Source organism: Pinus tabuliformis, chromosome 1_2, assembly GCF_031772625.1.
Source record: "Pinus tabuliformis cultivar Carrire ecotype Pingquan chromosome 1_2, CPIR1, whole genome shotgun sequence".
In the NCBI taxonomy this organism is placed as follows: domain Eukaryota; kingdom Viridiplantae; phylum Streptophyta; class Pinopsida; order Pinales; family Pinaceae; genus Pinus; species Pinus tabuliformis.
The window spans coordinates 862242985-862268070 of NC_142298.1; the positions used below are offsets into that span (position 1 = coordinate 862242985).

The window sequence follows — 25086 nt, forward strand, 5'->3', positions numbered from 1 at the left end:
AAAATATGTCATATTTATAATTAAATTATAATATTATAACATATCTAAAATATAAACATATAAACACGATGAGTGCTTTTATAACATTTCTAAACTAATGTCAATAAAATCTAAACTAATGTCAATAAAATATAAGAGATTTATAAATTTATAATTAAATTAATGTAAATAAAATATTACATATTTATAATTAAATTAATATTATAACTATATGTAACTATATGAATTCAAATGTGCAAAAGTGCATATGCCTCGCTGATAAATAAAATCCCAGTATTGCAAGTCCCGGCATCATACTACCAAGTCTGTAGATCCCAAAACCAATGATATTAATACCAGTCGCATCATCTTGGCCGTCTTATTCACTGCATGTGCATGTACTGTCTGAGCTTCCAGCGAGCAACTATCCTGGTTAGAGTGCAATGCATTGTCGACTACTAGCAAACTGCCAAGTCAAGTTATTACCAAGATATTTTTACTCGTTAAAAAACTGTTTTCTAACGTATCCAAGTGAATCTGGATCCGAATCCGTTTCTGATCTGGGGATCCGCGAATCCATTTCCCAGGGTGGACGGATTTGGTAACATAGCTTCACACATAGATCATTTATCCTTCTTTTTTCAAGTGATTCCTCTCTTACTGAGACTCCTCCCATCGGTAAAAATCCGTAAAGAGTAGGGAACATTCACTGAGGTGACAGTGGGTCTTTGTCCCATTTTTGTCACTTGGTCTAGTAGTTGTTCCATAGGTTTTCCTCCTAGGGTCCTGCTAGATTGTGTGGTAACAGGTCCTGTGACCTGTATGTGACCCAGGGTGCTTTTAGCTAGAAAACAGAAGTATATATTATCCGGCAACAAAAAGACATCCTGGAACTGGAAGATGGTTTTTGAACCTTATTACTATGGCTTCAATTAATTGATGCATGCTTAAAATTATTAAGTTGGCATAAATTGTACAAAAATACAAATGTTATAATATTTCTGTTCTTCTATTTGTAGCTTTTTGAATTCCACAATTTAATTAATATCTGAATCCAAAGGATTGTACAATCTGCCATATCCAATTTGGCTTTGCACTCTCTCCTTGACTGGTGCATTTATTGACTGGTTCTATCAAATCAATTCTTATGGTAAGCAATGAAACCATTTTTGAGTGATACATGTTCACAAAATCATCGTGGCACGTTCACAATGAAATTTATGTGTTACAGGTGTTAAAACACTTGTACTCATGGAAATCTTGTGCAATGGCACACAAATTATTACTCTATATAATAGATTGGAATAGAACACCTGTTGTTTAAGTAGGCAATCAAAACCTAGAGTTGTTTTCTTCATCAGTTTGCCTATTCAACATGGTCAATTTTAATTTTTGGTATGTTTTGTACTTACTAAGGAAATTAGTTTGTTAGTGTTCACTGAAAGGTTGGTTTTTGAACAGGCATCATCATCCTGTTGTTGGGGTCATTAAAGAACATCGAACGCTTGCAAAGCTTCTAAACTCTACAATTGCTTCAGTATTGTCACGTGCAAGGCTTTATGAAGGTTCTCAGATTCATTCCATCCATGGACACTGGCTTCAAACATCTACCGCCACAGGCAGGCTATCCATGGAAGAGCCCAATCTTCAGGTCTTCATACAGTGAGATGATAATTTTGATTACTATACTTTCTGTAGAAGTAATTTACTTCATTGCCTATATGGCCATGTGTATAATTGCTTGTGGGTCAACTCTGTACTTCATGGATTTATGTCTCACAGCGCGTGGAGCATGAAGTTGATTTGACTCTAGTGCCTGCTAATGGAGATGACATAGAAGCTGTTAATCTTGGCCAATACCAAATCAATGCACGTGACTTTTTTTTGCCTACACAGGTCAGCAGCAGTACATGTGTTTTCTCATTGCATTGTTCGCATTATCTAATGCAATGTTTTGATGCAGTTGGTTAATTCTTCAGCATGTTGATGTGGTTGCAGGAAAACTGGTTGTTAATCTCAGCAGACTATTCTCAAATAGAACTGCGCCTCATGGCTCATTTTTCTGATGATGCTTCTTTAATTAATCTTCTGAGGAAACCAGATGGGGATGTCTTTATCATGATGGCAGCGAGATGGACAGGGAAAAATGAATCTGAAATAACTGAGAAGCAGAGAGATCATACCAAAAAGCTTGTTTATGGAATTTTGTATGGCATGGGTGTCAATACTTTGGCTGAGCAACTAGAATGCAGTGTAGGTGAAGCTGGAGAAAGATATGAACGTTTCAAGAGTGCATTTCCAGGGGTGTCATTGTGGCTCCAGCAGGCAGTTGATAATTGTCGCCAAAAAGGGTACTGGTTCTGCTTGCCTCATCACCTAATTCCTGTTCTTAGCATGCCATAGAACTTTATAAACATTACGCTTTTGGTGTAAATAAAATTTGGCATCATTGAGACTGCTGAACTTGTGATTTTATCTAAGATCTGTTAAAAGAAATAGAAATATCAGCCTTATGATATTTAATTTGGATTGCAATGTTTAGTTTTCAAATGAAGACAATTGAAAAATGTCAGGAAAAAACAGAATTGGTCAATCATCAATGTAACTAGTTGAGGTGTACATATACGAAATATGTAGAAAACTTTCTTAAATTGAAAATACTCACAAAAAATAGAAAACGGACATCATCAAAGACAATGCAAAATGCTATACTACAAGCCTATCATCAAACACAAGTTAAAAGAATTTTTCTATTTCCCTTACATTTGTAGTCAACAGAAAGCATGGTGTGTTAACCAGTTGTCAAACCTAAGAAGAAAAACAAGTAGAGATTTCTTGAATTGCCTTGAACCTGTTACCTTGGCACGCATGTTGAGGAGCATTGAGCACAAAAGGACTTGTGGCACATAGCTACATAGCAGGATAATTTTTATCAATGTCCAACGAGTAACTGCAAAAGTAGGTCAATGGGAATAAAGAGTACAACTGATGAATACAATGTGGGAGTGCAAGTGCATCTCCTAGAAAATCCTGAAAATAATACAAAGAAACTTACATAAGAATAGCATCAGAACATATGCATAAAACCATGACAAAGGGAAAATGATACAAAATACTAGGTGGGTTTCTTGAGTCTGATGGCTGAGGGTGTGGAGGGTGAAGTGGGCTCTAGCTCACTGTCAGAGTCCTCTATAACCCTTGGAGAGCTCGGTCATATGATCTTGCGGGGGTGGGGGTGTGGGGGTGTACGAGTGAGGAATTCTCCTAGCATCCGATGTCGAAAGATGTAAACTCCTAATGGATCTCTGGATACTCCTTTGGATCTGGGAGCTAGTCTGACAAGTGTGAGGTGCTCTACTCTAGAGCTGTCTTGAGCTGATCTCTTTCATGCTTTGAGAACATGTTGCTTGATGTCTGGAGTCTGGACCAACACCTCCAAACTGGTCTCAATGAGACTGGGAGGACTCCCAAAGGGAGAAGCTGAGGAGAAACCGGTGTTAGTTTCTCTAAGCCCAATCAAATGGTTATTGTGCTAGTAAATTTTTATACCTAGGAATTTATTTTTATAGAAAACCTAGAAAAAAAATCTAGATCTGAAACCTACGTATAGTTAACGCAGCTGAGCTTCTTACGAATTATGCACAACAAAAGCAAGAAATCCAAGCACATAAGCTTTTACATAGCTTTTACCATGGAAAACCCCAGAGAGAAAAACTAGCAATGAGGGATTTTATTAGGATTTAGAGAATAAATTAGGAAAATATTACAGCAGCAGTTCCAGAGAAATTACAACCAAGAACAAGCCTAGAAAACGACCCCTCCTATGCACAGTACAACCCAACAAATGACCTCTCCCTCTGCAATGTATGATCCCTTCCTCTTCAACAAACTTGATTTAGGATACAACTTCTCCTCCAACAGACAACTAGGCCTTAAAGACACAACCTCTCTCTCCTATGAACTTGGCTTGGGCATGGCCCCTCTCTTTAGTAGATGATGGCTTGAACATGGCCTCTCTCTCTCCATGAACTCGGTTCCTTCTCCCCAGTTGGTCAACCTTCCTTCTTCTCACCCAAATCGGCCCTCTTCTTTCTCACTAGACATGATATCCAAATTGGGTCCTTCACCCACTCATTCCAACAATTTATAATTTCTCTCATATGCATATTTCCTCCTTGAGATCTTCAAACAAAACATCAAAGGCCAAAATTTGATCTTATCACTTTCTTTGTTTTTGTCAAATGGAAATATTACTTTGCAAAGTTATAAACTTTAGAAATCTTAGTTACAAATCCAATAATAACTAATTAAATTAATTATTCTTCTCCAAAGTTTGGACTTAGGAAGAATTAAAGAATGCATAAATAAGTAATTTTTCAAGATATTATCTACATACCTAGACACAAGGACTATGCAAACACTGTTGGAAAATGGAGCAAAGAACCGAAGTATTTAACAAAAAAATGATTGATATATATTAATAATGAATAGATGATGTTACAATTGTGGGAGGCCCATGGCTTTATACTGCTTCGGTTGCCTCTTACAGATCATGCCCTTTTGCCTAATTTAACTAATCATTACATATATTAATTAATTTTACATAACATTGCCTCCCTCCTGAAAGATGCTTTGTCCTCAAAGCATATGTAACGACAAATTTTGTTGACGAAATACTTTAGTCTCCCAAGAAGCTTCTTCTTTTGGTAAGTCTGTCCACTTGATTAGGTATTCTTTGATTACTCGAGATCGCAATTTTTTTTCCTTGATGGAGATGATGCCTTTTGGTTCGAGAATGATCCTTCCTTCGTCATCTAAAGATGGAAGTGTTGTTTGTGCTGATTGATGTTCACTGAGTGCTTTTTTAAGGCAAGATACATGGAAAACGTTATGAACACGACTTTTATCAGGAAGGTTTAAACGATATACTACTTGGCTGATCTTTTCGTTGATTTGGTATGGTCCATAAAACTTTGTTGTCTATTTGTTTTCCCTTTTGTTTTAAGGATCAATGCTTGTAAGGTTGGAGTTTAACAAATACACAATCTCCAACTTCAAATTCTCTCTCAGTTCTATTTAGGTCAGCTTGTTGCTTCATATGATTCCTTACATTATTTAGATTTTCTATTAGAGTTTGGACGACTTTTTGGGTTTCTTTTAACTGGTTTTTAACAACTGGCAACTGCATCTCGATGATAGCAAAGTCCTCCCACTTCGAGGTTCGTAACTGTATAGAGCTTGAAAAGGAGTCATTTTCGCTGATGTGTGGTAAGTGGAATTGTACCACTATTCAACGAGATGTAATTACTGAACCCACTTATTTTGTTTCTCTGTGGCATAACAACGTAAGTAGGCTTCTAAACATTTATTGACAACCTCTGTTTGGTCATCTGTTTGAGGATGGTAAGCTGAACTCATGTTGAAGTAGGTTCCTATATGTTTGAACAATTCCTTCCAAAAATTACCCTTAAATTTGGCATCTCTATCGCTCACAATGACCTTGGGAAATCCATGCAATTTGTAAACATTTTGCAAAATATCTCAACAATTTGTTTTGTTGAGTCTGATTTTGTTAAGTTTAGGTATGTTCTATGCTTAGAGCATTTATTTCAATTTTCACAGTTAGCTCAATATCTTTTCTAGATTAGCAATCACATCATCATTAAAGTAAACTGCAGATAGAACATAAACATAAATCACAGAAGACAAGCCAAGACATGAGGACACAAGATGTGGCGCTAGCCAGGGACAAACCCCAATGTGGGGAAACCCTTGATCAATTCTTCTTATATGTTCTTCAATAGTTCAATAGAGAGAGAGAGAGAGCACATTTACAACAGAAGTCAACAATTTGACTTATCTAGATAAGAGCATAGATCATCTCTAAGAAGATGATACATGAGATTAGTTGAAGACATGCTGCTTCAATTGATTCTCCAAGGTGACTCCTTCACCTATCGTTGTGCTACATTTCGTCATCATGTTGTACCTCACTACACTGCACTGTGCTGCACCCATCATCACTATGCTGCATCTCATCAGGCTTCATTAATCATGACTGTACCCATCACTGTATTGCATTATGTGCCATTGCTGCACCATGTTGCCATACTGACCTATGTGTTCGCTGCATCTTGCTTGCTTGTTGTCCCTAGCATGCTTGTTGTCCTTAGCATGCTTGCTGTTGCATGCTAGCTGTCCCTTGCATGCTAGCTGTAACATTGCATGCTTGGTGTATTTGCTGCTAAGTACCATACAACTGTCCCAATGTTAGTTAGTTGTCCCTTGCATGGTGCTCTGCTTTGGAGACAGATGGTCTGGCTGTTTCGGCAGTTCCCAGTAGTTCCGGCAGTTCCCGGCAGTTCCGGTAGTTCCCGACAGCTTTGGCAGTTTCGGCAATTCCAGATGTTCCCGACAGTTCCGGCAGTTCTGGCAATTCGGATGTTGCCGACAATTTCGTTTTCTGTCCTCTTCGTCAGCTTTCCCGCTTGTTTCGACAGTTCCTGATAATTCCGGCAGTTCCTGACAGTTCCGGCAATTCCGGCTATTCCTGGCAGTTCTGACAATTCCGTCTTTTCCCAGCAGTTTCGACTTCTATCCTCTACGTCAACTTTCCTGGTTGTTCCAGCAGTTCCCGACAGTTCCGGCTATTCTCGGTAGTTCCGACAATTCCTCCAGCTTTTCCCGACAATTCCTGGCAGTTCCGACAATTCTGGCAGTTCCGGCAATTCCGGCTATTCCGACAGTTTCGGCTTTTCTCGGCAGTTCTCGACACTTTCAGCTGTTTCAGCTATTCCCAATAGTTCTGGCTTTTCCCGACAGTTCCGGTAGTTTCGGTAGTTACTAGTAGTTCCGGCAATTCCGGCTATTCCCGACAGTTCTGGCTTTTCCCAGCAGTTTCGGTTATTCCCGACAGTTCTGACAGTTCTAGCTTTTCCCGGCAGTTCTGGGTATTCTCGACAGTTTCGGCTTCTGCCCTCTATATTAGGGCAACGTTATACCTTAGGATCTCTCCTCTTACTAAAACCCAAAGACAAGTAGAGGACGAGATCCCAAGTGTGTTGAAATGATTTGAAGGCCACCTCTATCTATACTAAAACGTTGAGCACAAATGCGGTTTATTTAGTTGCTGGCCGATCTTGACGAATTGTCCCATAACACAAATAAATTCATATCTCCATGAATACTTATCGGAATCAGATGATCTCTAGATCAATCCTACACCTCTCAATGAGAGGGATCCAAGAAAAATATCAACTTCCATTAATAAGATGACTCACATGGAGTTTGTCCCTAGTTGCCAATTTTAACACTCCCTTTCAACTAGGGAGAACTCCATCCGCTGATGCATATGTTCGATTGTACTATCTCTACCATCAGTGCCTTGCACTGCTCTGCTCTGCTGAACCATGAAGAAAAAGAATTGATCAAGAATGTCTCATACCATTCTCCAGTGACCCGAAGTCAGTTTCATCTGAAGAGAGTGTGTCACATCACTCTTGCTGGCCCGAAGTCAGTTTTATTGATCCCAGATCAATATCACAAGAGAGTGTCTCAAACCATTCATACTTATCCTAGATCAGTTTCATTGATCCCAGATCAATGGAGGAGATCCTAGCATAGGGAGTACGGTAGATACATTGATGTGTAAATCAGTAGTACTACTATGGTCCCTAGCCCCATTTCCCTGCTCATTGATCAAATGAGAGGTACTTCCCATGAGTCCTAGATTGCATGGGTAGGATGCCTCGACAAGTCACAAGAGAACTAATCATCCTGTCCACAGGAGAACGAATCATCCTGCCCCATAGTCGCCACAGGATAACTAATCATCTCGGCCCACAGGAGAACTAATCATCCCGTTTCATAGTTGCCACGGGAGAACTAATCATCCCGGCCCACAGGAGAACTAATCATCCTGTTCCACAGTTGCCACGGGAGAACTAATCATCCCGACCCACAGGAGAACTAATCATCCTATTCCACAGTTGCCACAGGGAGAACTAATCATCCCGGCCCACAAGAGAACTAATCATGCTGTTCCACAGTTGCCACGGGAGAACTAATCATTCCAACCCACAGGAGAACTAATCATCCTGTTCCACAGTCGCCACGGGCTATCACAACGGAAGGTTGAACCTGTCATCTTGTACATAACGCACCACCAGGGGAGGGTGAGTCTCCCTGTGGTCCTATGTTGCTCCAGTAAGTACCCCAAGCCCCCCAGAGCTCCGAGAGCTCAATGCATGCAACATGTAGGACCCTTATAAGAAGGTCTCTCAATGACTCCAAGTCGTTCGGGAAAGTCACAGATTTGACCTTTCCCGAGGCTTTGACAAAATGTCTACGACCTGTACATTAGTCTCAATCATAGTTTTAAAAACCGGCCACAAAAACCGGTTACCGGTCAAACCGGCCGGTTAGATAGCTGGCCGGTCCGAACCGGCCTAATAAACCCGGTCAGCTCCCTCCTGTGCCCAAAATCTGGCCCTAACCGGTCAAAACCGGCCGGTTTAAGACGGAACCGGCCGGTTTATGGACAGCACATTGGTGGGAGCGAGGACAAGCCTGCAAATGAATTTCACTCGTGGCAGCAGTCTTGCTTTTGTGAATGTGCGCCTACAGTTGGTCAAAAAACCAGGGAACCCGCTTAAGTTAAAGATTTTTTCACCTGCGACTTTGAGAAAGACCCTTCCCTTTGATACTCTACCAACTAATGTATCTGACAGAGATGGGTCTTTAAAATTGGATCCTTTGGAGGAGGAAACTTTGATTACTACTTCTGTGCCACGAGTGAAAGTCACAGTAAACATGTTTGTTATCACCATTCTTTACGAGTCATCTGGAGCAATTCATTTCTTTCCTCTTCTACGGGTGTATCTGGACAGTGCTGAAAGCGTGGTACAAGTTAGTTCTCACAAGTTTAGGATTATCAGTACATTTAAAATCGGCCTTGAGAGCTATGAAGCTCAGACTGATAATTGGTAAGTATTTTAAATTTGAAGAGATCAATAGTGGTTTTTTTATTTACAATTTTTCTTAGTATGATCTTCAAGCATAGCACAATTTACAGTTCTGAATTATGGTAGAGAAAAAGGATTGCTATAATGTTGGGTTTACTCCGCAGGATGGAAATGCTGCAAAAGGTTGAGATTTGCATTGTCTATCGTGCCCGCCTTGTATCGATTGAAGAAAAGGATTTTGTATTTAAAAAACCACTTATTTCCTTTTACTCTATTTTAAAACAGGTTGATTGTTCATGCATTGAGTATATCATTATGCTCTTGTTTTCAAACTGTTTTGATAATCTCATCTTTCATTGCCAAAGTATTAGTCACTGAATGTAGAACTTGTTTAGTCTTCATGTAGTGCTGGATTAATATTTCATCATTGACCCTGACATCAAATGGAACAATATCACTGCAGGTAGAATCTATTGCACTCGGTGCCATTTTGATATATTCACCTTTGCATGGTATATAAATGAGCAAACTTTGCATATTTTGTCTCTATTGGCTTGGAATCATGGTTTTACATCTTAAAAATAGTTTTGTTTCATTAAAAATTAATTATTTAATGTATTTTTTAAAAACCGGTTCGTTTAGACCAAACCAGTCCCGGTTAGACCGGTTCCGGTTGGTAAACCGGTTCATTAGGTGGACCGGTCCGGTCACCGGTTCCGGTTTTAAAAACTATGGTCTCAATGCGATGGAGCCTCCTCGCTCATCGACTTACCATATCCCAGATAAGGCAGTATCTAATGTCTATCAGCTGGAGCAATCATCGAATACTGGATTCCTCAATAATCGAATCCCCCCCTCTGGTTGTCACAGAGTATCACAGTGGTATTCATCATGTGTACAAACAGCTCACTGAAGAGCTTCCACAACTAGGCAGCTTCATACGAGATCATACTCGTAGCTATGTATTTGGTCTCGGTGGTGCTTATAGCAACTGACTTCTGCTTCCTGCTCATCCATGATATTGAAGCAGAACCCAAAGAGAACCAGCGTTGAGAAGTGCTCTAGTGACCCTCCACACTGCCTGTCCAGTCAAAATTCGAATAATCATGCAACTTCATATTTCTGGCAGTGTATCTCAATCCATGGGAGATTGTGCCCCGAAGATATCTTAGAAGATTCTTGGCACCAATCCAGTGAGGCTCAACCAACTATGAGCTCACCATGCTAACTGCAAAACATATGTCTGGACGGAAGTTCACCAAGAACATCAATGCAAATGAGTTTATGAAACTCAGAGGCATTTCCCAAATTTGGTCTGACATCATCACCATATAACTTCTAAAACTTAAGATCCTCGAGGTAGTCACGGGCTTGCAGTTTACCATTCCACATCTGGAATCCAACTCCCTCTTACTTCTGCAAGTGAGAGGGTCTGCACCGGTTTGAAACAGGTCGTCCTCATAAGGTGCCAGTATGAGAGGTCTATCATCCACAACCTTCGGGTAATGGTTTGGATCAGTTTCACTCCTAGTGAATCTCAGCTTCATTAGACAGCTATCAATCCTCTCATACTACGCCCGGGGTGTTTTGCTTCAAGCCATAGAGGGCTTTCTTCCACCTGTATACATGAGATTCCCGATCATGAATCTCAAACTCCTCGGGTTGTTCCAAACCTGTGGACCTGTTGCATGAGGGGAATGGTCCCCTTATAAGATTTTCCTTCGCTACATCTCAGACATGTACCTTCATGCTCTTCTTGAATTCAGGCATCCTTATCACCATCTGACTCACATTAGGTAGGGCCCCAAAGGTAGACCTCTGGTGTTATAGATGTGATATGTCAATTGACATGATCCCTATTGGACCATCCTGCAACTTGATACAAATTGCCAACCCTGAACCCATGAGAAAAAGCATCTTTGAAAATTCTATTTTTTAACACGTACCTTTCCATCAATGAATGCCACCCTGAAACCTTTGACTTCCATTTTCGAGATGGACACTAGGTTCTTCTTGCGATTAGGTACATAAAAGAGATTCTTGTTAATGAATAGAGTTACCCTCATTCAATTGAGGGGTAACACTCCCTACACCCTTTTCGGGATAGGTGGCATCGGCTCCAAGTATAATCCCATGATTGTTTCCATATGTACCAGATTCGAGAGAGCACCCTTCTATTTGATGAGGTGCCTTGAAGCACTACAATCAATAAGCCAGATTCCCAAAGAATCTGAAGGAGAGGGCCAATACAAGATAACACTTCTTTATCTTATTAGAAACAACATTTGATTGTTCATATCTGGGGTTCCTCGATTTCATTGAAGAGTCGGCTGTATCCTTGATGACCTGCATTACTTGTCATTCCTTTGATCATTGAAGATGTCCCTGGAATGATTGTTATCTTCATCAAGAGATGTGTTTCTGCCATTCAGACACTCCTTCGCATAATGGCCGAACTTATTGCAACCAAGGCATCTGCCTTTCCTTACATCCTTAGATCCGAACTTCCCATAGAAGTGATCTTTAGGTAGGCTATCGGAAACTTCGGCTGCGCCATTCTGATAATATTCTCTGGTTCGACTTCACCCTCGGTGAATTTGAAGAGGGATGAGGAGCCCATTGATCCTTTTGTCCTTTCCCAACTGTCTTCGGTGATTGCTTTTTCACTCTTGCTTGGGTTTTGTCTTCACCTCAGCTTTGATACCATGTTAAGTTTAGGTATGTTCTATGCTTAGAGAAATTTATTTCAATTTTCAAAGTTAGCTCAATATCTTTTGCAAATTAGCAATCACATCAGCATTAAAGTAAACTGTAGATAGAACATAAACATAAATCGCAGAAGACAAGCCAAGACAGGAGGACACAAGATGTGGCGCTAACCAGGGACAAACCCCAATGTGGAGAAACCCTTGATCAATTCTTCTTATATATTCTTCAATAGTTTAGCAGAGAGAGAGAGAGATAGTATGTTTACAACAGAAGTCAATACTTTGACTTATATAGATAAGAGAATAGATCATCTCTAAGAAGATGATACATGAGATCAGTTGACATGCTGCTTCAATTGATTCTCCAGGGTGACTCCTTCACCTATCATTGTGCTGCATTTCGTCATCATGCTGCACCTCACTGCGTTGCACCATGCTGCACCCATCATCACTAAGCTGCATCTCATCACGCTTCATTAATCATGACTGTACCCATCACTGTATTGCATTATGTGCCATTGTTGCACCATGTTGCCATACTGACCTATGTGTTGGTTGCATCTTGCTTACTTGTTGTCTCCTGCATGCTTGTTGTCCCTAGCATGCTTGTTGTCCTTAGTATGCTTGCTGTTGCATACTAGCTGTCCCTTGCATGCTAGCTGTAACATTGCATGCTTGGTATATTTGCTGCTAAGTACCATACAACTGTCCCAATGTTAGTTAGTTGTCCCTTGCATGGCGCTCTCCTTCGGAGACAGATGTTTTGGCTGTTCCAGCAGTTCCGGCTGTGCCTGGCAGTTCCGACTATTCCCGACAGTTCCGGTAGTTCTCGATAGTTCCGACAATTCTGGCAATTCCAGTTGTTCCCAGCAGTTTCGACAGTTCAGGCAATTCTGACAATTCCGGTTGTTCCTGACAGTTCTGGCTTCTGCCTTGTGTGTCAGCTTTCCCGCCTGTTCTGGTAGTTCCCCGCAGTTACGGCAATTTCGGCAGTTCCGACAATTCCGGCTATTCCCAGCAGTTCAGACAGTTCCGACTTTTCCTGGCAATTCCGGATTCTGCCCTCTGTGTCAGCTTTCCTGGTTGTTCTGGCAGTTCCCGACAGTTCCGGCTATTCTTGGTAGTTTCGGCAATTCTGGCTTTTCCCGATAGTTCCGGCAGTTCCGACATTTCCGGCTATTCCCGACAGTTCTGGCTTTTCCGGCTTTTCCCGGCAGTTCCGGCAATTCCCGACAGTTCTGGTAGTTTCCGATAGTTCTGGCAATTTCGTCTATTCCTGACAGTTCCGGTAGTTCTAGCTTTTCTTGGTAGTTTCGACAGTTCCGGTAGTTCCTGGTAGTTCCGGCAATTCCGGCTATTCCTGATAGTTCCGACAGTTCCTGGTAGTTCCGGCAATTCCGGCTATTCCTGATAGTTCTGGCAGTTCCGACTTTTCCCGGCAGTTCCTGGCAATTCCAGCTATTCCCGGCAGTTTCGGCTTCTGCCCTCTGGATTACGGCAGCGTTATACCCTAGGATCTCTCCTCCTACTAAAACCCAAAGACAAGTAGAGAGGAAGGGGTCCAAGTGTGTTGAAATGATTTGAAGGCCACCTCAATTTATACTAAAACGTTGAGCACAAGTGGAGTTTATTTGGTCGCTGGTTGACCTTGACAAATTGTCCCGTAACACAAATAAATTCATATCTCCATGAATACTTATCGGAATCGGATGATCTTTAGATCAATCCTACACCTCTTGATGAGAGGGATCCAAGAAAAATATCAGCTTCCATTAATAAGATGACCCACATGGCGTTTGGCCCTAGTTGCCAATTTTAACAGATTTCCTCATTGCAATAAGGTGAGCATACTTGGTGAGTCTGTCGACTACTACAAGAATTTTATCCTTGCCATCAGACACAGGTAAACCTTTAATAAAGTCCATTGATATTTCTTCCCATTTCTGATCCGGAATGTTTAAGGGATGAACTAGTCCGGGTGTCATAATATTTTCATTTTTATTCCTCTGGCATTTATAGCATTTTGCTACATATTTTTGAATATCATTACTCGTCCCCTTCCAAAAGAATTTCTGGTGTGCATTATAATAGGTTTTAAAGAATCCTACATGTCCCCTACTGACAGTGAATCGTGTGATTCTTTGAGAATCTTGTCTTTAAATTTGGAATTTGAATTCAGATAAATTCTTCCCCTGTACCAAAGAATATCATTTTTCCACTCAAATTTTGAATTCTAAGGCAGGTTTTTGATTATAGCACTTGTTTCAAGATCTTTTCCATATACACTTCGAATTTCATTAAGCCATTCGGGAATAATGACTGAAACTGCAAGTAATGATGGTTCTTCGTCTTTTCTTGGCAAGGCATCAGCTAATATGTTATCTTTCCCTTTCTTATGTAATATATCCATGTCGAAGGTAACACTTTTTTCTATCCATTTTTGTTGTTCTGTAGATAGCATTTTCTACTGGAGGAGATGCTGATGACTACTATGATCTGTTCATATTAAGAACTTACTTCCCAAGAGGTATTGTCTCCATTTGGCTAATGTGTGCATAATAGCAAGCATTTCCTTGTTGTATGTGGACTTGAGACGTTCTTGCTTATTGAGCTTCTTGCTTTCAAACGCGATTGGGTGACCATCTTGCATTAGTACTGCTCCTATGCCAAAACCTGAAGCATCACATTCAATTACAAATGGTTTTGAGAAGTTTGGAGTTGCCAATATAGAGGCATTAGACATAACTTCCTTCAAGTCTTCAAAACACTTTTCTGCTTCATCATTCCATCGAAATGAGTTCTTCTTTAGAAGGTTTGATAGGGGTGCGGTTATATGGGCATAATTTTTAATAAATCTTCGATAATACGCAGTTAATCCTAAAAATCCTCTTAGCTTGGAGATATTAACTATTGATTTGGAGTAGCATCGGACGTGCTCTAGCCTTGAAAATTGGTGGAGAGGCTAAAGCACATGAGATCTCCAAGACCCAGAAATGGTTTTGGCAGAATCTAACCAGTTTGGGAGATATTAAAGTAATTAATATTTTTTGGAGTCCCTAAGTCTAAACTTAGGGAAAATAAATTATTAATGTGAATTAATAAAAAGCTGAGTTAGAATGGTCCAAAAGTCATGGATCAAGCCAAATCTAATCTTAGCCGTTGATTAAGGACTGAATCTCGGCCGTTGAATTGTCAATGAGAAAAGTATAAGAAGAGGCTTGAGGGTTAGTTGGAGAACACATTGAGTTGATCAAGAATTTGATTTTCTGGGGCAGGGCTTGCTGAGGAAATCGAAGGAGTGATTAGAGTTGCAGCCTAGGGGCTGTGAATACAGAAGCAGAGAGGCAAAGAGAGTACCGGGGGCATCAGCGCAGAAGCCGAGAGCGGGTTGACGTAGAGCCAGCTAGAGGCCACACAGAGCCAGCCAGAGGCACTGAAATAAGATAGCACTGAAACTGTGATAATGCTGAGACTGTGATCTCTGTAGTAGCCCGGAAACATGGTCACCATAATAGTCCGAAACTGAGATAGCATTGAAACTTCTGTAAACACTGAAACTTTATTTTTGGGATCATTGAAAACTTCTGTGAAGTCCGAGCTTCCATTCTATAACGGTACTAAAATTTATCTTTGAGATTGCACCAAAAACTTCTTCTGAGATTGCACTGAAACTTCATCTCTATGATCACCAAAATTTATGTTTGAAATTGCGAGTTTTGAGTTGGTGTAATGCAAAGATCCCAGGCTTGTATATATAGTGGTTGTCACATGTAAATAGGCCGACATATGTTCATGAAGAGTTGCGTCTTTGTTGTAGGCCGACTTGAGTTCATTTTATGACAGTTTCTTTGAGGCCGACTTGAAGAAGTCGTTGAGGAGGTTGTCTTGATGATGGAGGAGTCTTTAACCGACAAACACATTGACTTTGACAATACCCTAAAGCCTACAATGGAGGCTTGACCTATACATGATCCAAGCATGAAACCCATGCTTTAATAAGTCAATTTCAATAATAATAAAATTCTTTTTTCTTTTCATTTGACAAGTATATTCCATTTTGACTTCAAGTACAATTATGAAGACCGAACCTAGTTACATTTTCCAACAAATCCATGCCCTAAAGTGTCCATGATAAGTAAGCAAAAGTAACCAACTACATAATGAAAGGCATACCATTGGGCTTGGAAGGCTCACCTTCAAACATACTATCATGACAAATGGGCAAGGGTGCGTAATGGCTGGCTTAGGTGACAAAGATGGTGGTACATCGAGCTATTTGGTGGTTGCAAGGGGTTGTTGGTTGCCAACTGAGCACCATCTAGGAGAAAAATTTCTCCTATGGGTGTCACCCATAGGTGGTGAGTAACATGGTCATTGTTGTAATTGATGTAGATGTGAGTTTGGAAGGCATGCAAAACATAGTTTTCCATGGATATATGACATTGAAGGGCAGGAAGGAGAGATAAACTATTTGACACAAATTGTGGCATTGACATTTATCGATTTGTTGCAGGAAGAATGCCTATCATCTTTGGTGAGATTGATTGTTATAAATTTCTTTAAAGTATTTCTTCGGACGTAAAGATATCTCACAATTGTTTAAGGATAGTTTAGTTTGGGAGACTGTTAACAAATGTGAGAGTTTGTTTGTTTAAAAATTGTTTCTTTATCCATAAGCTTGCATGTGGCCAAAGATTTTGACTATGAAAATAACATTCAGGGAAAGCCCATGGGAAGCTCTGCGCTTATCTGGAGTCAGTCACTTAACCATTCAAAATGAAATCCCAAATGTTGTGTCAATTAGAATGAAGGTGGTCTGAGAAGATTAATTCATGAAGTTCTGTTGCTTTATTCACACAAGAGCACTGTGGATTTGGAGAAAATACCTTGAAGCAGTTTTCAGGTGAAGGCTACAATTGGGTACGAAGGGCACCATTAAAAGTCGAGCAGCTACAACCCAATAACATCTTGAGCTGTCCAATCAAAAGATCATGGGTGGTTGGATCCCATCAGATTGTGGGAAGATCATTAATGCCAAGGCAAGTTGGAACTTGATGGCCATCATGACCATTGTTCAAGATGCTCTACAACCATTCAATCTCATGGGGGCGCAGCGTCATCTTAACGACAGTGCAAGTTTTGGGCTTGACTTGCTATGGGTCGTCAAAGCAAACATGATTGAGTCGTTGGATCAGGTGGAGGAACATGGGCTATTGCAGTGATGGGAAGGGGAAGTGGACCTCATGCCAAACCGTAGCCATTAATTTCTCAACACATGGAAGGTCCATGTGATTTATGGCAGGATTAGGCGGGGAACCACACTAGAGGGGTCAATTGTAAAATAAATGACAAAACAAGTGTGTATATGTGGGTGTGGTTCTCACCTAGGTGGAGGCAATAGTGCATGGGGAGTCGGGACCCATGTCATAGTGGGGCTTCACCCTAGGGTAGAAATGGTTTAGTGATAGTGGTGAAATAGGGCCAGCAGAAGAGCGACTGATGGCTGCACAAAAATGGCGATTGGCATGCAGAATCAGGACATGATTAGTCCATTAGCTGTGTTGGTGGATGGGGTGAGGTTGCGGTTGGCGGTGTTGGATGAGGGTCAGCGTGTGGAGACAGCTAGTGACTGAGGTTGAGACGGCAACAACATAATCAGTTGGCTGGCTTTCAGTGACAACATAATCGGTGGCAGCTTCGGCTACTGTAGGGGTCGGGTGACGACGGCTGTGCTGCCTCAGTTGTGTTTTTTTCTTTAATATTTTGATCTAGTCCTTTTTTTAATATGTTTATTTTTATAATTTTTTGATTTATAATCATAATTATATATGAATATATTCTTTTGCCTATAATATATATATATATATATATATATTTTTTTTTTTTTTTTTTAATTTCTAATATATAATTTTGTTCTTTCTTTCTCTTTCTTTCTTTTTTCCCTTTAATGGGTAAAGGCAGAACCTCCAAACTTTTGTGTAGCAAAACAATTGCAACAGCAAGAAAGTTGATGAAGACTAAATGGCCAAAGGCCAGGATCGAATAACGTGGCTTTGATACCAAATGTTACAAACAAAGTTCGTATATGCAGCAGAATACTCAGAATAGATGAAATATGTAAATATCTATTATAGGACAAATAATCTTAATATATAAAAAATGTTGAATGTGTAGAAGATATATGATATTGTGGTTACAAATGAGGGCCCGCTTATCTACCTAGGTTGGTGCCCTTTTATGAACGGTCATCTCTCTTGAGACATGCCTCCTCAGTACAGTATAGTAATCATTGTTAACTATTAATTATTAATAATTTATATTCATAGGGCATTAACAAAGTCTTATCTGCTCCAATGTCCAAAAAGGAAGCACTATTCATGGCAACTCGTAACTTATAAAATTTCATTGTTTCTATGGTGGATCAAGGTTTTAACTTGTATATGCCACTGTCAAAAAGCTATACCGCTCCAATTTAGTCCCAGAGTATCATTTAAATGACATTTCCTTCTTCATCACGATGCATTTCAGGTACATAACAACTCTCAGTGGGAGGAAACGTTTCCTGGGGAAAATAAACTTTGGAAGCAGAGGGGAGCAAGCTAAAGCTGAGAGGCAGGCTGTCAATTCTATCTGTCAGGTACTGTTCAGCTTATTATTTTGAATGAGTTATTAGGAAATAGTCAGCACATTGAACCAACTATTGTGTTATTCCAGGGTTCTGCGGCAGACATTATTAAAATGGCCATGCTCAAAGTGCACTCTACTATTGCTGGTGGCACCTCAGAAGAAATTTCAGAATCTTCTGTGAAAAGTGAATGCCTGGTTTCGGGGCTTAAAGGCCAATGTCGACTACTTCTTCAGGTCCTTGTTATTTCATGGTTGATGCAAATGTCCCCATTTTGTGGTTATTTGTTGGAAATTAATATAATTATAATTTATATTATCTTATCTTATAAGGAGTACAAAATTTGAGAATAATCATTTCCATGTAGATACATGATGAGCTGCTGTTGGAAGTCAATCCTGTGATGGTAAGGGAAGCTGCTGCATTGGTTCGTTCTAGTATGGAAGAAGCTGCTTGTCTCAAAGGTGTAGCTCCATTTCTATTCATTGGGTACTTAGTGTCTTTTATTGATATTAGCAATCTATCAAGAGAATTTTCATTTGACATCTATTAACCACAAATATCTGTTTTCGTGTATGTAGTTCCCCTGCGTGTCAAGTTGCAGGTCGGAAGAACATGGGGTTCTCTAAAGCCTTTCAGTGAAGTTGGATGAACTTTTTTCACTGTGATGTACTGTATCTTGTTAGTGGAGTATGTATTTCTTCTAACCCATTAAACAAAATATTATATTCCATTCTGTTATTCTGCACTAACAGTGAGGGGGGCACTTGATGAAACCACTTCCTCAATGCTTGGAAGTCGATTACAGGTTATATTCCATTGTTTGCATGCATTTATCCATCCCTATGCTTCATAGCTAATTTTCGACTGTCTTTGCTGTTGGAATCTGCTATTAACCTCATGTAATAAAACCTCAAGGGTTTGGGTTGTGTTAGACACATACATGGCAGCAACTGAAGATGAATGATAAGCATGAGAGTACATCTATTATTAACAAATGATATACATTTATAATACATAGGAGTGACCATTGGATTCTATATTCCAAGGTCTCTTGGACTCCCTTTGGCTGTTCAGCTTCCGCACCAACCCTTGGAGGATTAGGTGTCCAACATTCCCCCCTTAATCTGAAGGGTTATGTATGAGTCCAAGAAGAGAGCTGTAATACAAAACGTGCAAAAATGCATGGCAACACTAGGCTAAATGTGCTCTCTGAAATGTTGGTATAAGGGAGGTGGTTTAAGGATGACCACCAACACTGGAATGCTTAGTGCAGTTCCCAGAACTCTTCCAGGTCTAGCAAGAAGCTGAGGTCTTCTATTAGAGGAAGTGCTCCTGATGTTTTGAAGAGGGAAACCTTCAACCTTAAAAGGGAGGTCTCACCCTGCATAAAAAGGGAGAACCTCAACCTGAAAAGGGAGGTCTCAACCTGTGATGGTTTAAGGATGACCAACAACTCTGGAATGCTTAATGCAATTCTTGGAACTCTTCTAAAACTGGCAAGAAGTTGAAGTCTTTTGCTAGAGGAAGTGTCCCTAATTTTTTGAAGAGGTATCACCTACTGAAGGCATGCTCAGGGGCATCTTTGTCTCAGGATACAACTCTGAATCTGGTATGGCAGGTTGTGGCTCAGGCTTGCTTGATGTGGCTTTGAAGCTTGTAGATGACCATCACTTCCCCCTTGTCAGATACAAGGTGAGATGATGGAGAAAACTCAACTGCAAGATTGTTCAATACTCTAGAACAAGTTCGGACATATGATTGAAATATTTTCTTGGCTGTTGATGCCCATTGCCAAGAAGCGATCCATCCAAGATGAATCTTTGTTCTTGCAAGAGGCTTGTTTTTGAAGCATCTGTTTGAAGAATCGTTGGTTTTATGACAGTGCTTACATGGATGAAGATCAAAACAATGATCTTTCATATGTGGCCAACTCGGTCACAGTGTTGGCATTTCACAATCTGCTGTTGTCGCTGTGGAAGAGGAGTAGAATCTGGAACAACTAAAGGTGAACTGTCATGAAGAAATCCAGCACTCTGAAACTGGATGGGATTTGAGTAATCTGGATTCTGGAATATGAAAGGACACGTCCTTGTCATATCTAAGGCCAGTTCTGTTCTTGTTGTGCATAAGCTCTTCCCAAGGTCTGATGATGGGCTTGGGAAGCGCAGACTGAACTTCTACTTCTGATGCAAATTTGCTTTTGAACTGGGCACTGAATATGATTCAACCTCAACTTTATATTCTTGATGCTGATGGGAGTCTGGATCAATATTCTGAATAGAAACAGGTTCAGAATGACTACGCTTCTGCTGAAGCTCATCTCGCTGGAACAGAGATTCTAGTTGTAGAAAATCAACCTTTTCCTGTGCATTCTGTAGACAGTTTTTGATATCGGAAAAATTGTCCTTGTTGATGTTTACCATCCCATCGTCATTGGACTATATCAAAGTATTTAATAAATCTAATACGTCATAAATTAGAGCCATTTTTCGAGCTTTAACATATACCCTCAATGTTCCAATCAACCAACAACAATCATTGTGATGCTAAAAGAACACTACTTTCATGAACCATACATACTTATGCAACAATCAATATAGCAAGAAATCAACACATAGTCACCCACTATTCAGACCATGCCATCACATATGACCATTAAAAACTTTGACTTATGTATGCCCTCCATAAAACATGTATGGGCCTTTAAAATTAGTTAACACAGGTGTATACATAAACAACGACCTTCAAAGGAACATAGCTCATATGGGCGCACTTACTATTCTAGCGCACTTAGCTCCAGTATTTGCATTTTGAAACCAGGGACAAACGCTGCAAAGCCCACAAGTCGTATTTGTTTTGAAACGCCCTAGAGAAAATTGTGTTGATGACCATGATAGTGGATGGGATAACCAACGGTCTTTAATGCATTGTGACTTCAATGGGCAAGACTCACTGCTTCATACATGCCAAACGCATGTGATAATTGGGTGCACAAAAGAATGACTCTTCCTCCTGTTGCTTGCATTGCTAATGGTGGGCGAGGGCGTGGTAAAACAGTGAAGCTGTCTGGTTCACAAGATACAGTTTTGAACTCCACACATTTTAAGAAGAATAAGAGCAGTTGCAGATCGATATCAACTTCAGAAATTTCATTTGCAGGTTCTAATAATGAGCATGCCAACTGGAACTTTATTCCCTATGCTCCTTGCTTGTGTAGTTTTACCTGTATTTGAACCAGTTAATCTATCCTTACTATGAAAAGTTTCACCAGCAGTTGGCATGAAGTCATTGACAGGCCTAGGGCAACAATCCTCTAGGCCAGTAGAGCAGAAGCAGAGTGCCTCCTTTGAAGACTCGCAAGATCCATATGAATTCAATGATGAAGAGCTGGCAACTATGAAAGGGACAAAGGCTAACAAAAACAAGAAATTACCGGAGGAAGTTTTGAGGTTTGGGGTTGCCGCAGAGGTGTAATTGCATTGCTATGCTCTATATTTCTGACCAGGCAAGGTGTTGGTGAGGCAATACATGGTGTAGGGATGGTGGCTACAGAGGCAAATGATGAAGTTGCTATAATGCAAAGACAGTGAGAAGCAGAAAATATGATAGTGGAAGCTTATGCGGCTCTCCTGCTTGGTTTCCTGTCAAAAGAGAGTGAGAATGCATGCCATTCATTAGCTCTCTTCCTACCAGGCCATAGTATGAAGGTTCTTGTCTTGATACTGGAAAGATTTGTGGCTTTTCATCTGTCATTGAATATGATTTCATCAGAAACCCATGTTGTTGTTGCAGATGTTATCGAGTCCTGTAAGCAGCCTATCTAATGTCGATCCTCAAGATGATGACCATGAGTAATGACAATAAAATCAGAGATGAGGGCAAAGTTGCAGACCTCCTTTCCGGGAGGAGGAACAACACAAATGGAGCCGATACACAAGGATCATCTACAAGTTAATGAATGGCAACGTATATGTTATAACGGAGGCATTATATGGTATGGCGGGTAGCCTCCAGGTCCACAATAAATGTCATTACACAAGGTCTGACAAGTGCAGAGTAGCAGAGGTATGACCATATTAAGCAAATAAAATGATTCTTTTCTGGGGTAAGGTGCGGCCCATCCGTATGCTCAGGTTGGTAATGATGATTTTGTGCGTTTGTTTATAGCAGAACTCATAGTGGTGGAGGCATTGCGAATGTATGAAGATTTTGGCAGAGAACTAATTTAGTTACTTGCAAAGGGATGGATGCAGATGAGTGGTATGGGAAAGAGGTAGGGCCACCAAGTGATGCCACAACACTGTTATATATTAAAAATGGTGGATTATAGAGTGGTGGTGGAAGGTATGACAAGCCACACATGAGTCGGGATCTCGGTGGTACCTATCAACACAGAGGTTTTTAAAAACTTCAATGCGGCTTATCATATGCACACATTAAAAGTGTTTTAAGAAATTTCAATGCGCTTTCCAACAGATTCCCAACATCCATATGCAATCTGAAAGCGATCAGACTGTACATAATTCATAATAATTCATATATATGGAGAGCGACGACTATTCAATAGAGTACTGAAACCATGGCCTCAAAAATTCCAACGTACATATGGCCATACACATAATACACCAGAATTATATATAAGGAGAGCAACGCATGACCTTTCAACAGAACTTAATAATTTACATACCATAACACATATAGCAACGCTAAAACTCACTAGGCATGACCTTTCAGTAGAACTTAATAATTTACATACCATAACACATATAGCAACGCTAAAACTCACTAGGCCATCCAACAACGACGCACAGTCATGTCAAAGCCACCACTCATGGAATTCAATGCACCATTCAATGCATCTAGAGAAATCTGTAACCAGCAATCACAAAACATAGTTCGAGACTATGCCCACTCGCTCATAAATGCTCTTCCAAATATGCACAGAGAGGCCACAAAACAAATGGCTCAAATATGAGCAGGGCAGGAGATCGCTTGCAACTCTGATACCATGTTAGACACATACATGGCAGCAACTGAAGATGAATGATAAGCATGAGAGTACATCTATTATTAACGAATGATATACATTTATAATACATAGGAGTGACCATTGGATTCCATATTCCAAGGTCTCTTGGACTCCCTTTGGCTGTTCAACTTCCACACCAACCCTTAGAGGATTAGGTTTCCAACAGGTTGTAAACACATTGTACAATGTGTTCACTTATCTGACCAGTTAAGAGTCAAGACTCGACATATATTTTACAGCTATAGATTACTCTTGAGATCGACAAAATGGGTCTGACTTGACAGATAGCTTGCACAATTGTTTTTCAGTGTCAACATTATTTTGCAATTTGCATTGAACTTTAGATTCTCTTTCATGTTACCCACAAGTCCTTCTAGTGCATATTTCTGTTTCTGAAGCTTACTAGAAAGATGGAACCAAAAATGCTTTTGAGACTTTTTCCTGCTTGGTTGATATGACCAGGGATACTTATTTCTGAAGCATACATGAAATGAGAATTAAACTACTTTATGGATGTTTTCCCTTTCAGCTGATCAGGCAGATTCTTATAAAACATTGTAATTGTTATGAAGCGGTAGTCTTCATCTGAAAATTACATCTTTCTTATAAACTTTAATTTGAGGATCTTTTGAACCTATTAACACTTTTAGTTTTTGTACCAGGGTTCTGTTATATGCAACCTTGCAAGATGAAATTGAAATTCTTTTGGGAGTTTTCTTCAGCTGGAATGGGGCATCTTTTTAGCAAGCTTGGATATGAAGATCAAGTTCATATACCAGGGTTCCGCAATATACAAATACATGTTTGATAATATACAACTTGTCATCGTTTAAGTTAAATTTTTATTTAATGTTTATGCTGCCCCTTCCTTGTCATGTGACTAAACGAAGGGCCACCTACTGTCTACCTAGCTTTCTGTTGTAAATAATAAATTGTATGTTTCAAATATAAAATTTTGACTTGGTCAAGTGGTTAACGACCAATAGATTCAGGCCGACCACGGTTTTGGAGAATGTCTATGATGCATCTTCAGCCTATTTAAAGGCACTTAATGAAGAACGAAAAATGGTCAATTTCCAGCATTTCGGGTCTTATTGGGTGGTTGTTTTTTTATCTCTCACACTCTGCCATTGGATTTTCATCTTTTGCTCGTGTACTTTATCATGCGTCTCTGATGTTGGGACTGTGTTTATAAATATATATTTTAGTTCAGTATTTAACCGAACTGCTGTTGATTGTCTTTTTTAGAACAACACACATTTGAACTGCTTTGCTTGTCCAATTAGTGCGAACTGCTATGTTCTGCTGTTTAAAAGGTATATGCAAGGTGCTCTATTTGTTTGAAACTAGAAGGCATTCAAATTATTTTGCTTTTTTCAAAAGAAAAGGCATAATCCTTATGCCATGGTTGCTCTAGCTACTCTCCATTCTTTTTTCCAATGGACATTTCTCTTCTAGCGAAGGCTTATTTTATTGTCTGTTGTGATTGGTTTAAGATCGAACCCTTATAGCACATTAACAGTTTTTGTACACTAAATCTCATTAAAAGACAATCATATTCATTGTGTAAAAGGTCATGATAGGAACCAAAGCCAGCTGAGGGTCAGGTTGGACCATGACTGGGACTGGTTTATTAAAAAATAGAATAAGAAAACTTCATTGAAAAATTTATATCCATGTTCATCAATATAAACTCAAACCCTTCATGCAAACCTTGCTCATTTATATTACTATATAGTATGTAAGGGACAATATAACAAAATGGCACCAAGTGCGACA

The 25086-nt window shown here is 39.9% G+C and overlaps 2 protein-coding genes across 2 annotated transcripts in view; both read left to right on the forward strand.

The window, feature by feature from the left end:
* Positions 1–24260, forward strand: part of LOC149208645 (MUS308 and mammalian DNA polymerase-like protein) — a 358336-nt gene extending 334076 nt beyond the window's left edge. Inside the window, exons 21-28 of the mRNA XM_089396147.1 lie at positions 1441–1630; positions 1762–1875; positions 1978–2330; positions 18179–18287; positions 18365–18511; positions 18643–18739; positions 18857–18965; positions 23970–24260. Of these exons, the coding sequence (XP_089252273.1) occupies positions 1441–1630; positions 1762–1875; positions 1978–2330; positions 18179–18287; positions 18365–18511; positions 18643–18739; positions 18857–18927 (1081 nt within the window). The 3' untranslated portion in view covers positions 18928–18965; positions 23970–24260. The remainder of the gene's footprint in view (positions 1–1440; positions 1631–1761; positions 1876–1977; positions 2331–18178; positions 18288–18364; positions 18512–18642; positions 18740–18856; positions 18966–23969) is intronic.
* Positions 8515–9373, forward strand: LOC149208646 (uncharacterized). Its single transcript, XM_089396676.1, has 2 exons — positions 8515–8963; positions 9107–9373. Exons 1-2 carry the CDS (start codon positions 8515–8517, stop codon positions 9318–9320), a joined length of 663 nt encoding a protein of 220 aa, XP_089252802.1. The 3' UTR covers positions 9321–9373.
* Positions 24261–25086: the final 826 nt, after the last annotated feature.

Excerpts from the sequence above, each read along its gene's own strand:
- LOC149208646 (XM_089396676.1), top strand. The coding sequence starts at position 8,515 with ATGGACAGCACATTGGTGGGAGCGAGGACAAGCCTGCAAATGAATTTC. Across the intron at positions 8,964-9,106 it reads GAAGCTCAGACTGATAATTG|GATGGAAATGCTGCAAAAGG; the intron begins GTAAGTATTTTA and ends TTTACTCCGCAG.